Raw genomic sequence first — 15,199 nt, forward strand, 5'->3', positions numbered from 1 at the left:
CAACAAGACAGGGATATTCAACTAAGCATCAGGGGGCATAACTTTTCTCTTCACTATTATTCTTATTTTGTATATTCATAAGTAGCCTGCTGTTTTTAAGGACCTACTGCAATAAGGCTAGTCAAAGATTATCTATGACAACATTTACACTGCAAACAAAGTGGGCTCTATCTCATTTTTTCAAAAATCACATTTTTCCATCTGATTCCTGTACAAACACGCACAGGTGGCCTCGACGTCACTTGCACGCGCAGTTTGATAAAGTGAAAACGAAGAAAATTGATTCCGTAAATTAACAAGGAAGTCGCTGCTAAACGAAAAAACATGGACAACACAGATCAGCGTGAAAGTGGGTTTGTGCCATGGCTGTTGGGTAAATTAAGTAGGCAGATGATGGACAACAACTGGTCGTGCTGCACACACAAATGACATAGCTTGATCAAAGATGACGTAAAAGTCGCAAAAAGTTCAACTGTAGTCACATTTAAAAAGATCAGATTCCAAACGTATTTGGACTACCTCCAGATGTGGACCAAATCTAATGAGAAAGTATCCTATTTGAAGCACTTTGGAGCGTTCAGACTGGAAAAAAATGTCTGATCTGTGTCATTTGAGGGCAAAATAAAATCTGATTTGGTATCTGTGTAAATGACAGCGCTTTAGTGTTTCTGGGAATCTGCTACAAAAAAGATTAGTTTTTTCTAAGTTTTTGTAATTGAAATCCTTTGCCAGATTTGGCCCATGGGCCATCAGTTGAATAGCCCTGCACCAAGTAGACACATTGTATATTTAAGCGTAAACGTAATGCTACTTTCACTCTACACGTTTAAACAGGGAAGGACACTGCTAGTGCTGCGAAACTGTTGACAAAATGCCGGTCAGACCTCCAGCTGTGGAGATCATTTTTGACAAGAACGACTTTTTGGTTTGTGTGGCAACAAAAGTGCGACAATACCTCATGTTTTAACCCTAATTTAACCACAGAACATGTAAGTTATGTTGGTTTCATTTTGTGCAGTGGCACACGCGTGCTTCAAAACACGCATGGGCAACTAAAAAAAACATTCTATATTTCTTGGGCTTCATGTCATTAGGTGTGTGCTGATTTCAAAAATGTATACTTCAATGTACGGGTGTCAATGATGTTGAGGAATTATAAACCTATCAAGTCAGCTGTGGCAGATTTTCGGGCATCTGATTGGACACAGTGTGTACGACAGCCGGTGAATGCATTTTTGTGGGGATGTAAATAATTTTAATACCAGACAGGCGTTTTTTCAAGGTATCCATGTTTGCGTGGACATGGCCTAATGAGCTCTATGAAATAGACAGATAGGATCGTACTTTGTCTTGTGGAAGAGCTCCAAACCAGTGATCATGAAACTGGTTGTCTCACGGAAGTTCCTGTAGTCCTGGTGCCATGTCTGTTTGGATCACATAGGGTATGCCCGATGAGATTATCAGATTTCAGAAATAATGCTGACTTTCCTTGAGCCAGCGTTGTTATGTAACCATGCCAAAGCAATGAAACACATCCAAACTGGTTTTACAAGTGATTATTTTTGCTGACCTCATACTCGTCCATGTTGACCTCTTCGGGCTTAATCAGGTCCAGTTTGGTACGTGCCACATGCATAATGCTTTTGCATCTGTTAGGAGGAAAGGTGGCAGTCAGAAAAACTAGTGGCAACTGATAAGAGTCACAGATGAAGCTAGCCTGCCCCTGGGCAATAACAAAGCCTAATAAATCACACTGTAGTGCTGTGGAAAAGTAAAACACTCCTCTTGTGGCTCTTATTGAGGCCACAGCGCACATAAATCTAATTATCTTGGTTAAAATAGAGAAGTGACAAATACATTTTTCACTCAAGAATTTGGGTTGAGGACAGTAAAGCGCGAGAAAAAGATAAGTAAATAACCTATACATTACTGCAAAGCAAAAGGGAATAATGGAAAAATGATTGCAATGTTGTTATTAGACATTATGTCTTTTCTGATTGGTGCTTTTAACTCAAGGTGAAATGACAGTAAAGTAATGCAGTAGTTATACTTGGCCCAAAATCAGACAGGCTGCCACACAATCACACTCAGTTTCTGCTACCCTCTGTTGGCCATTTTGTAAATTTAAAATGCCATCTGTGAAAAAACTTAATGGTATTGATGAGTTTACTTTGCTACTGTAGTACAAGAAAACCCACATCCTTGTTTTCTTTGCACCCTCAGTGTGGAATAGATGGCGACAGTTGCTTCAGCTATCCAAGTGTGACACAGAACTAAACATTGTCAAAAAAACAGACAGAGTAAACTACCAGAGGAAAACAAATTTTGTTTCTCATCGACAGTGAGTCAATGTCAGCCATACAATATGAAGTTAAATCTACGGAGCTGTAAAAATAGGCAAGACATTTTCCAACCCCAGCCACGCGACACTTATAAATTGACGCCAAGCACGGATTAAAAAAACATACAAAATTGAGCAAAAAGCATGAAAAGTCAAACAAATTATGTTGGGAAATTGGGTGACAATCTTACAACTCCCAATTCGAGTGACAATTCCATTCAGAATCGTTTCTTTATCAAAACCTATTGGTATATAAATTATAATGAAAACCTCAGGTTACAAAAACCTTTTGGCTGCCGGCATATGACGTATACAGGCAGCGAGTAAGCAAGAAGAAAGCTTAGGTAAGGTCTTATAAAAAAGGATTCTTGAAAATTTTGAATAATTTCAAATAAGAGTCACGTTTTAGATGTGTATCGATTTCTACCAGGACCCATAATGGTAATATAATTGAACCTTCTACTGTGGCTTATTTTTGTTGATTTTTTAATATTATCACAAACAGGGCTTTGGGTGATTTTCGATTGAAGAGGGTTTCACAGCAGGACCTACTGCTTGTTGAGTAAAGCAATACATGCATTCATTGCATTTAATTTTGAAAAAGGGTATTTCTTCTGGGGCTTGTGGAAAATAATGGAAGCCCCAGAATTCTCGGGCTTTTGGGACACTTAAAACATGAACTTCTCCATAAACAGCACATCTTGGAGCTTTTTTTTTTAAATCAGTTATTGGAGCTATTTTTTAATATTAGCGGATTTATCTGTTTCATAATTCCTAATAATTATCTGTCTGATATCTATCGTGCATCCCAACTAATAAACATTTAAACAATAATGGGTTAATCATTAGCTTTTTTGAACTACAAATCTGGTCACACTTTGTCACGCAAAAGATAAAGGTAATTATAATTCCTTTTTGTAGTATTTGCTCTGATTAAAAAACCCTTTTTTTACACTTCAACAAAGGATGCTAAAATAGTTCTTGAAGGGGTCATATTAAGATTTGTTTTCTACATGTAAAACACTTTCTTGTGGTCTACAGAATATGAATGGTGATTATTTTTACAGACCGTCTTCTTTCGGACCTTCTCTTCAGGGTGTGCCGTTTGGTGGGTGGCCTTATTTACATGCCTCCACTTTTATTGCGTCTTCTCCCTATCATCCGTGTTGTAGCTTTTAGAGATTCTATATCGAGTCTACTGACATATATGTTAGAATCATAAACTACTTTGTATTAGATATGGCGACAGCGGAAAACACATGTGCACGTAAGAGCCTGTCGGCCTTTCTAACAAGAGGATGAAGAAAAAAAGGAACTTATACCCTACAAAGTCGGACTACGATGGCTTGCGCAAAGAAAAACGTTACCATATATGGAGATATCGGCTGCTGTTACCAATGAGAAAAACTCTACAAATTGAGCAAAGTAGTTGTTTTTGCAAAATACAATAGGTGCCCTTCAAATAATTTTGTGCAAACTATTTGAAATAATTTTGAAAATGTATTACAATGAAAAATAATCAACCCGTGCACATTGTTTTCAACTTTGGAGGTTTCAATGTACTTCTTGATCGTTAATTTCAAGATTACATATATTTTTCGGACCTCCATTCAAGGCTCAATCACATTAAAATGATGATTATCTGGTGACCAATGGTTTAACATTTTGGACTAACAATGCACTCAAGTAGAAAGGGGAGTGAGAATGAACAAAAATAACAGAAGGTTGTGTTTAGTGCATGCCTTTCATCAAATGCCAGGTTCCGATCGGCAAACTGAGTGAGCAATGTCCTCTCCAGTATCTTCTTGGGTGCTTGGTTCTGGATGAAGTAGACAATGACATGCTGGAGTCGGTAGTCATTCTCAGGCAGTGTGTCCTCTTGGGCAAACCTCAGTAGCCGAGCATATTCTAGCTTGAGAGCCTATAGAAACACAACGATCATTAAACACAAAGCTTCGTCAATAGTAAGCTAAGATGTACGATGTAAGAACTAAGTGTTATTATTGTAAGGTGTCTGAGTTACACATGGGGGAGTTTGCGTCCTTTTTTTCGAGTGGCCGAATTTTTTGCTACTGACATCAAACAGAATGAACTCTAAACTGCCCGGCTAAAATGGCAAAATTATGTTACATTTACTCAAGTTAGTGTTTGACTTTCAGAGAGTACTACTGGAATGTAAGACAGAAGAAGACAAAAATGCTGGTTTGCATGAAAAGAAGGTGCAAGTGTGTGGAAAGGGAATGTAAAAGGTGAAGGAGAGACAAGTGTGTACCTTAAAAAAGGCTGCCTCGGGCCCATTCTTTTCAAATACTCTGCTGGATTTGCCAATAGCCATAATTACACCCTGCATGTTCGGGGTCATCATTGCCTGCCCAGGAAGCAGCAATTGCATTAAACAAAATAATAGTCTCCGAGTTATTCATTCTGAAAAGCTCAAATAGGAGCATGCCAGACGGACATAAATCTGCATTTCATACATTAATTAGAGCAGAGGTTCCAGTAGTGTGGGGATCGCCCCGAACATTACACATTTTTGCTGGGCAACAAGGGAGATTACATTCTACAAAGAAAATATTTTAAATTGAGTTAAATCTAATATATTCAACAATGCACTTGCACACAGTGCTGTAGTGTGTGTGTGTGTGTGTGTGTGTGTGGTTGCTTTTATTTTCCAATGTTGATCAGATTTTGTTTGATCTCACAATGTAAGTAGATTTGACAAAGTTTTCTTTACATTTACAGAAAGCACAATGAGACAAAACATAGGTGAGCAGTCGTGTTATAAAAGTCAGTTGATCAGTACAGTGTAACTACTTGAAGTGTTGGCATTGACTTACAATTAGGCTTGGGCCGATGATATTATTGAGAGCAGTAGTATAAACACTAATGAAATCATAATATATAATAACAAAAATGCAAGTAATCCTGTCAAACGCAAACATCTTAAAGTACAGTTTTTCCCCAAGTGGAAAAACTAGGTCAAGTGGTTTTTTGTGTTTTCTTTTTTTGTTGCCATCACTTTGCAAAGAATTTGGCATACTTGCTTGTTCGTCCGTCCGTGTTATGCTGGGATATTACTGACGTCACGTTCGGCTCACGTCTCGCCCAATGAATATTGGTGGTGGTCAATTTAGCTATGTTTTCAATGGGAACTAGGTGCCATTTAGCTTTTCTAAAAGAAAAAATGCCCTATGCGTGTGTTGTTTTTGGCTGTATGAACCGTAAAAATTGTGGAAAGGATAAATATTTATTCAGAATTCCTTAAGAGGTTATCAAAAAGGGTAATCTTCCTTATTTGATTTGAAGACCAAACATTCCAACAACGGAATATTTGGCTTTACAATCATTTTTTTGCTTCTATTTTTTGTTACTTTGCAGTGATTGTCATTGTCGCAAGGCTTTGTCGGTCCAACCTATGTGTGTAAGGTCGCAGCACCGAATCCACCTACTGAAACAAAGATAGTAGACGGTCAAGAGGATTCACAGTGTTTAACGCTGCAATTTAACAAAAGCACATACCGTATTTTTCAGACTATAATTCACAGTCTTATCGCAGTTTGGCCAAGCCTCACTACAAAAAAAAAAACGCGACTTATAGTCCGAAAAATACGGTACTGTAAATGCTAAGAGCGATGCACACAGTGGACCCTCTAGTACATTGTTTGGAAGCGACAGACAGAAAACAAACAACACACACACAAATGGTAATTTATCAATGCCGGCAAAAGGATCAACTTCATTTTTTGATTAACTGATTTATTTATAATTGGCCCAGGCCGATTTTCCATGATAAAAGCTAACTTGTCTGTGTAGTTGCAGAAAAAGCAGCAGCCAGCTTGTTGCAAAAGGTGAAAATGGTTTAGTGTGGCTCAATTTTTTTTAGAATTGTCATGCAAAAAGAGTGTAGTATTATTGCTCAAGATTTTCACTCTGAAGCCATTCTTAAGCGTAAAGCATAACAAACCTACGTCTATGTATCATACATATGTATCATTCTGAGGGTAAAGCTCTACCTCATCATCATATCCCCCCTCTTCTGACTCAATGACAAAGGTCCCCACGTTGGGAATGGGCACCTCGATTGTGTGCTGGCCAGCGGACTCATCCTCCATGACAAGGTCAGGAGGTGGAGTGGAGGGGGTGCTCAACTTGCCTTCAGTCTGAGGGAAGTAGGAGGACGGGACAATCGCACAGCTGACACCGAACTGATGGAAGTTGCAATCAATAGTCATGATTGTGACTACTATGAAACGAATGCAGTCTGCTCAGAGATGCATAAAAACACACCCACTCAACCGGTTACATGCTAATGGTTATTGGACATATTTAGATGGCTATGCAAGAATTTGCCAAGAAACTGTGCTCTGTTCACAAAACAGTTCTCTGTGAAGTGGCCGTGAGGCATGTATTTAGCTCCCAGGAAAACAAAAAAAACCTAAATCCCATTGCTACCTTACTCTGGTTTAGATACATGATTCTTACATTGCAAAAATACCTTCGGTCTGACATTTCAAGCAAAAGCAACAAACGGTACTGCGCTGCATCTAACACCGGTACCGTTCACATTTGAACCGATACGGTAGCAATTCACAGGACCTGGGAATCAATACTGTTAGCCAACGGTACCAATTTTTGGTAGGTTTGTGTGTTCAAGTGATATTTAATTTTAATAAATTTAATATTAAAATCTCATTTATTTTTCATTTTAAATTTATCGGTGAGCTTAAAATAATAACAGTGTTGTCAAGTTGGTATATCTTGTTCTCTTTCAATTATTCATTTCAGTTTCGCCAAGATGCTTTCCTGTCGTAGGAAAATAATTATTTGCTGTTGCTATGCATCTTAATTGCAGCTTTTATAACAAAACTTGAAAGTGTTTGAATTACTGTATTTTTCGGACTGTAAGTTATAGTTTTTTTCATAGTTTGGCCAGGGGTGCATCTTATACTCAGGAGCGACTTATGTGCGAAATTATTAACACATTACCGTAAATGATCAAATTATACTATTTAGCTCATTCACGTAAGAGACTAGACGTATAAGATTTCATGGGATTTAGCGATTAGGAGTGACAGATTGTTTGGTAAACGTATAGCATGTTTATTTTATATTGCCTTTCAAATGTCTATTCTTGGTGTTGGGTTTTATCAGATAAATTTCCCCAAAAAATGCGACTTATACTCCAGTGCGACTTATATATGTTTTTTTCCTAATTATGCCTTTTCGGCCGGTGCGACTTATACTCCGGAGCGACTTATACTCCGAAAATTCCGGTACCGTGTAAAACTACTAATGCTAATCGGTAGCATGTATTGCTGGGATGTTACTGACTTCACGTCTGGCTTATGTCCCGCCCAATGAATACAAAAGTATCCAAATATGGAACCGTTTGAATTTATGTGAAGCAGTACCTGGTTGTACAGAATTTGGTACCCATCCTTTGTTGTCATACACAAACTTCTTAAAGTTGTCCTTAGGAGTGACATAAATATGAATGCAGGAATAACTTAAAAAACACATCAACCTCATTATATGATACAAGAGTACATTTGAAACATACAAATAAATCGGAAAAGTCGACAATGTCGACAATGTTTTATATATATATATAAATATATATATATATAAAACAATTGAGCAGAAAATAAAAATAATTAAATTGAAGTGCAAAGAAGTGGGGTTTTTTGTTTTAAACATAAAACAACATAAAATTGTTCTTCTCTTAGATTTGGTATATACAGTTAACATGGCTGTGCTAAGATGAGTGGTGTGTGAGTCTTCCTGTGTTTTACATACGCCATTCAGCAATGCTTCTGGGCTTCTTTCTTCCTGTTCTGCAGCCACTCTGGAGATGGCCCTCTCTGTGTCCTCCTGTAGGTGCTTGGAGTAATTAGTGGGTGACGGCTGCTCCATGTACTCTGGATCCTGCTGTGGGGCTATAGAACAGCAACAAAACAGTAAACATAGAAATATTACAAAAACATGTCTTAGTTACAAGCCCAACTGGAAGAAAATTATTAGGGGAAAAATAAAAAAGGTTAACCCAAATAAATTCAATGTCTGCGTTGAATATGCATTTAAAGTAGGGCTGTTCGGATCAGGGAATCAATGCTGCTGATTCCAATCATCCTTCAGTGAGATCGCCCATACCAATTTTGACCACAAGTGTTAACCATACATTTTTCAATTGATTTATTGTGAGTGCTATTTTCAGTTGATCAATATCAGTAGAATATTTTAACTAGTTCGTTATTCACTATTATTACATACAATTAGTTGATAAAAACAAAGTCAAATTTGTATGTTACTCTTAATTTGTAAACACTAACCAAAACAACATAACATATTTTCATAAAATAAATATCTTTAATCTAATAACTCTAGTATCGACCAAATAATGATATTAAGACGGTATCAACACCACCAATTTAGCTGGACGAAGTAGCTGGGGAGAGGTAAACACGAGTAGAGACTCCAATTACAGAAGAAAACACATAAACATGACCCCAAAAGGGAATAAGCGGTAGAAAAATGGATGGATGGATTTTACTTAAAATTTAACTTGAAAAATTACCCATCCATGCATTTTCTACCGCTTATTCCCTTTAGGATCAAAAACGAATTGGGCCCAGAGATATCACCCAATCATCATGCTGAAGCCCGGCAAACCCTGTTCAATCACTCCTATTCATTCGCTCACTGTCCGTGGCAAGGTCGAGTATTTATCCAATGATTGTCGCGTTTGGCTGCAGCACTGTAACGCTAACCTGACTCTCGCCAGATCCTTGTAGTTCGCTGAGCTCCAAACAAGGATCTGGGACTTTTCAATAGGAAAAGTATTTCAGAAGGCGGGGCCTTGTAAAAAAAAAAATTGTGATTGGATAAACCACTTGTCCGTTATCTTGAATGACGTGCTGCCTCAACCACACACATCAAAATCAACCCGTGACGCTGTTGGGAAATCCAAAACAGAACAGCCGACATATTGGATAACGACAGAGCAAAAAGTTCTCTGTTCATCTTTTAAATAATTAATACTCGATAGATTCGACAAAACAATCAATCAACAAATGTTTGGATACACTTTCTCATTCAATGCATGTTCTTAATTTTCATGACTATTTACAGTCGGTCTAAAGTTTACATACACTTGTAAAGAACATAATGTCATGGCTGTCTTGAGTTTCCAATCATTTCTACGGCATGGCGTAGTGGGTAGAGCGTCCGTGCCAAAAACCTGAGGGTTGCATGTTCGCTTCCCACCTATTGACATCCAAAATCACTACCGTTGTGTACTTGGGCAGGACACTTCACCCTTGCCTCTGGTGCCGCTCACACTGGTGAATGAATGATGATTGGTGGTGGTCGGAGGGGCCGTAGGCACAAACTGGCAGCCACGCTTCCGTCAGTCTACTCCAGGACAGCTGTGGCTACAGATGTAGCTTACCACCACCAGATGTGAATAAATGATGGGTTCCCACTTCTCTCTGAGCGCTTTGAGTATCTAATAATAGAAAAGCGCGATATAAATCTAATCCATTATTATATTTATTATTACAAATCTTATTTTTTGTGATAGAGTGATTGGAGTACATACTTGTTTGTCACAAAAAACCTTTTTGAGGTTTGGTTCATTTATGAATTTATTATGGGTCTACTGAAAATTTGACCAAATCTGCTGGGTCAAAAGTATACATACAGCAATGTTAAAATTTGGTTATATGTCCTTTGGCAAGTTTCACTGCAATAAGGCGCTTTTGGTAGCCATCCACAAGCTTGCCGGAAGCTTGTGGTTTAATTTTTGACCACTCCTTTTGACAAAATTGCTGCAGTTCAGCTAAATTTTTGGTTTTCTGACATGGACTTGTTTCTTCAGCATTGTCCACATGTTCTCAAAGGGGTTTAAGTCAGGACTTTGGGAAGGCCATTCTAAAACCTTAATTCTAGCCTGACTTAGCCATTCCTTTATCACTTTTGACATGTGTTTGGGGTCATTGTCCTGTTGGAATACCCAACTGCGCCCAAGACCCAACCTCCGAGCTGATGATTTTAGGTTGCCCTGAAGATTTTGGAGGTAATCCTCCTTTTTTATTGTCCCATTTACTCTCTGTAAAGCACAAGTTCCATTGGCAGTATATCAGGCCTAGAGAATAATACTACCACTACCATGCTTGACGGTAGAAATGGTGTTCCTGGGATTAAAGGCCTCACCTTTTCTCCTCCAAACATATTGCTGGGTATTGTGGCCAAACACCTCAATTTTTGCTTCATCTGAATACAGAACTTTCCTTCAGAAGGTCTTATCTTTGTCCATGTGATCAGCAGCAAACTTTTGATGAGCCGTAAGGTGTTGCTTCTGGAGCAAGGGCTTCCTTCTTGCATGGTAGCCTCTCAGTCCAAGGTGATGGAAAACAAGCTTGACTGTGGACACTAATACCTGGGTTCCAGCAGCTTCCAATTTATTGCAGACCTGCTTTTTGGTGGTTCTCAATTGACTCTTGGTTATCCTGACCAATTTTCTCTCAACATCAGGTGATAGCTTAAGTTTTCTTCCTGATCGTGGAAGTGCCAAAACTGTGCAATGCACTTTATACTTACAAACAATTGTCTGCACAGTTGCTCTCGGGACCTTAAGCTGCTTTGAAATGGCTCCAAGAGACTTTCCTGACTTGTTCAAGGCAATGATTAGTTTTTTTCAGATCCGTGCTAAGTTCCTTTGACTGCATCACATTAGCCCTATTTATATGGGCTCAGAAAATTCAACAGGTTTTGTCAATCACAATCACTCACATGAAGTTAAGAGGCCATGCCATGAAGCTAATTTGATTTGATTGTAAGTTTTCTACATCACCAAAATTGATAATGTTTGTTGCTGTATGTATACTTTTGACCCAGCAGATTTGGTCACATTTTCAGTAGACCCATAATAAATACATAAAACCAAACTTCATGAATGTTTTTTGTGACAAACAAGTATGTGCTCCAATCACTCTCTCACAAAAAAAAAAAAAAAGAGTTTTTAGGCTATCTTAGCTATTAACATGCCTGCTCCTGCATGCTCTCGGTATGTAACATGTTTAGGCTTGTCCTAAAACTTAATAGTGATACTTACGATACTCAGAAATACAAATTATTTTCCGAAATAGAGCGGATTAATTTATTTTAAGGGAGCGGCTCTACACTGTGTATGGAGATACAGAATTAGCTTCTGGGTTGTCAGCTGGGGTACTAAAAATAACTACAGTATTAGCCAGAGGGGATCAGCGTTTGTTTGTGATCAGCATTAAAAAGCATAAATCAGCAACGACAATCACATACTTGTTTTAAATAAAATTGTCCGATAGTGATCAACACACCCCTAATATAAAGTGAATATAAATATAAACTGTATATGTACAAGTGGGCATTAACATGGAGAATTCTAGTAACGTCAAAACCTATCAGTCGCAGTCCACATGTATTTGTGTCGGCCTGCCACAAATAAATGAACACTGCATGGACTGTAATCAAAGTAACCGTTCCTCCCGCCAGTCATTAGTAATAACTACACACTTACATCAAACAAATGGGACTCAAAACTAACAAAAGCAAGAAATATCCCCCCCAAAACTTCAGTATTATCATGCTTAGAATTATTGCAGAACAATGTGAGTGCAGGCTACCTAGGGACAGGGAAGGAGGTTGTAACTGAATAACAGGCGAAATGTGAGTGTACATTGATATAAAGTCACAAATAGTTTAAAAATGCCCCAGTCCCATTACAGGAAAAAAAATTAAACTAAATTTAAAAAAAAAGTATAGGCTTTATATCACCTTGTATGTAAAATGTCTGAAGCACCCTGATACAGACAGTCCTACATTCGTGTTTAACTGTGCAAATCTGTACAGCAGGTGCCATCTACGTAAATGTCCTCCAATGAGCACACAAGGTTCATCTTTTTTGTTTTAGTCAAGTCATTTACAAAAGGTAGACACTGTTAGGTTATATAGGTTACTAGGAGCTAGCAGCTACACAACAGCTTAGCTTACAATAGCACACAAGCTAAACATATCTAATAAGTGTCCTTAATTAAAACAGAACATTTGTCATTATAAACAAAAATCTAATATTTAAAGTTATTACTTACACATACAAATTATCCAAGGCAGAAAGCATAATGGCAAATAATGTTTCAAGACAAACATGTCTACACAATTCAGTTTACTGCAACATGAGTTCAACTTAATTATTGTGGCCACCAAAATAATTAACATTCCACTTCAAAAAAAGGGAGAGAAATTTGGTCTTCTCCGCTTCGGCGGCTGCCAATGGGACCCATCCTCAAATAATTGGAAGAAGGTGGATGGACACCCCTAAACTATATCCTCCAGTCTAAGTACAAGCCAAGAACACAAGCATCTAGCATCCTAGTATTTGTACATCATAACATTTACACTAAGCCCTTATTCTTAAAATACATTCACATCATTTATGAAAGAATAACAGCCATTTAAGTTCCTAATGTGTTACGCTCTGTGTATCCAAGTTAAATAAATAAATAAATGATAAATGGGTTGTACTTGTATAGCGCTTTTCTACCTTCAAGGTACTCAAAGCGCTTTGACACTACTTCCACATTTACCCATTCACACACACATTCACACACTGATGGAGGGAGCTGCCATGCAAGGCGCCAACCAGCACCCATCAGGAGCAAGGGTGAAGTGTCTTGCTCAGGAAACAACGGACGTGACGAGGTTGGTACTAGGTGGGAATTGAACCAGGGACGCTCGGGTTGCGCACGGCCACTCTCCCCACTGCGCCACGCCGTCCCTAATATTGATTAATAGTGCTGAGAGTGTGTCACTGACCTGTATTGTCTGGAGGACTGCACTCAATACTCATAGGCTGTGGTGAAGAGGAGGAAGTGGAGGTGCTGGATGCCGCTGCTGTTGCGGCAAGGGTAAACTTATCATGCTGGGCCTTGCGGGCCTGAAAAGCATCCCACTCTTCGATCTCTTTGGCAAGGAGCTCATTGTCCTCCTTCACATATTGCTTCAGGTCTGGCGGAAGTTTGTCCATGCCGCTCAGTATCTGGCCGGTTTCTTTATCAAACTCCTCTGCGTAGACAATAGAGGGCAACAGTGAGCACACACGAAGGTGGAAAATAAACACTTTTCTGTTAAGTGTATGACTATATTGTACTCTTCCGAATGAGTTAATTAGTGGTGGGACTTAATCATACATACTTCTATTTTTCATAACTTTTCTCAGTTCCCTAATTCCCAGAAGCAGGACCACTGATACATGCATCAAATCACAAGTGTGATTTGGCTAATTTATAAAAACAATTTGTAAGACTTGGCTCAACATTAAAAACTGTCCTTAATGCAAATCAAGTCATTTTCATTGTGTTATTCTATATCAAATGTGGAAAACAGGTGATATATATTCACTTTTAATAGTAAATATGTGCATTTTGACTTGAGATATACAGTGGTAGCATGTGTACTCCGACGAGTTCCATTTAAAGCAAGTCCGTCCATACCTTCTATGAGAAAGGGCTTCTTGTCGTTGATGTACATGAGACAGTAGGCGCTGGCATTGCGGTACCCTCCAAACGAGTCCCGCACTAGCTCTTCCCAGGATGACTTTGTAACAGAGATGTCGTTGTACTTCATCCAGCAGCGCTGATGAGGATCGTAGATGTAAGCCCAGTAGTGGCCTGCGTTAGCCTGGCCTTCATGGACCAACACTGCATGGAGCCGGTAAGGAACCTTTGGGTAACAAAACATATTTGCAGTGCAGATGAATGTATGAATGCAAATTATGCTAAACTTATTTTAGGGTAAGGGTTTGGTTTGCTATCATTGTTTTAACATTTCATTTGCACCAGAAGATCCCAATCTATGATATTGTTCTATTTATTCAACTCTTGTTATAATATATTTGTATCATACTGATAATCTACTCACTTATTTTTCCATTCTAGTTAGAGGAACTGCACTTTTTTTTTTGCCTACCGTTCACAATTCTTACGAGGGACAAAATCACATGTTTTTTTTGCATTCTAACTTGTAATAATCTCCTTGTTCTAGGTGGTTAGCAATGCACATAATCAGATCAATCCATTCTGCCTCGAAACCCCTGCACAATAAATCCAAAAAACACGCAAAAATATTTAATTCATGCTCCATAACCTGTATAGTACCCAAGCTGAAGCAACATTGTTACTGTAAAAGCGAACACAGAGGTGCTGTTTTTCTGTGACGCAGTAACGCATTGCCATTTGTTTTGCATCAGCATCTGAATGTGTTCAGAGTTTGTAATGCACAACACAATACGATTGGACATCAACCTGTACTGACAGAAAAACAAACAATCACATTACAATTTCTGTAAAGATTTAGCCCGCATTTCATGTTTTGTTTGTACACAGCTAGCTCGACAGAGTATGTTGTACTAACAAGCATGATGTGCTGCATGTATCATAATCAATATTAACTAACTTGACGGACAGTTGTCCGTTTTCCAGCGGGTTGGAGACGTTTTCTCCCAGGTGTATTTTGGGTAAGTACTCAATTTCTGTCTGCATAGCTTGGCTTACAGTCAAGTCACGCAGACCTCACTTTCTCAACTTCTGTCTGCTCCAACGTTTCACCCTCTCCTTGTGCTTGCAAAGCTCCTATAACACTAGTTCATCCTACATATATTCAGCTTCAAAAAGATAAGGTTGTGAATCCTCATTTGTCCATATTACCTTTTCTGCCATGGTTAGAACACACACGCATTTGTTGCTGGAAGTAAAAAGTGCATTGCTATAGGAACGGGAATATATGCGCTGAGGAAATATGTTCCGATAATGCTTAAAATAGTTC

The 15,199-nt window shown here is 38.5% G+C and overlaps 1 protein-coding gene across 5 annotated transcripts in view; it reads right to left on the reverse strand.

Moving 5' to 3' along the window:
• Nucleotides 1-15,199, reverse strand: part of usp25 (ubiquitin specific peptidase 25) — a 65,883-nt gene that overhangs the window by 15,856 nt on the left and 34,828 nt on the right. For 2 of the 5 annotated variants that reach the window (XM_061898158.1, XM_061898157.1), the window contains 8 exons: nucleotides 13,870-14,098; nucleotides 13,193-13,441; nucleotides 8,138-8,277; nucleotides 6,355-6,501; nucleotides 4,614-4,709; nucleotides 4,084-4,262; nucleotides 1,571-1,649; nucleotides 1,345-1,424 (listed from right to left, as the gene is read on the reverse strand). In XM_061898158.1, the coding sequence (XP_061754142.1) occupies nucleotides 1,345-1,424; nucleotides 1,571-1,649; nucleotides 4,084-4,262; nucleotides 4,614-4,709; nucleotides 6,355-6,501; nucleotides 8,138-8,277; nucleotides 13,193-13,441; nucleotides 13,870-14,098 (1,199 nt within the window). The remainder of the gene's footprint in view (nucleotides 1-1,344; nucleotides 1,425-1,570; nucleotides 1,650-4,083; nucleotides 4,263-4,613; nucleotides 4,710-6,354; nucleotides 6,502-8,137; nucleotides 8,278-13,192; nucleotides 13,442-13,869; nucleotides 14,099-15,199) is intronic. The other 3 variants (XM_061898159.1, XM_061898160.1, XM_061898161.1) reach the window with 3 other exon arrangements.

The sequence above is a fragment of the Nerophis ophidion genome, linkage group LG04, assembly GCF_033978795.1.
Source record: "Nerophis ophidion isolate RoL-2023_Sa linkage group LG04, RoL_Noph_v1.0, whole genome shotgun sequence".
Lineage (NCBI taxonomy): Eukaryota > Metazoa > Chordata > Actinopteri > Syngnathiformes > Syngnathidae > Nerophis > Nerophis ophidion.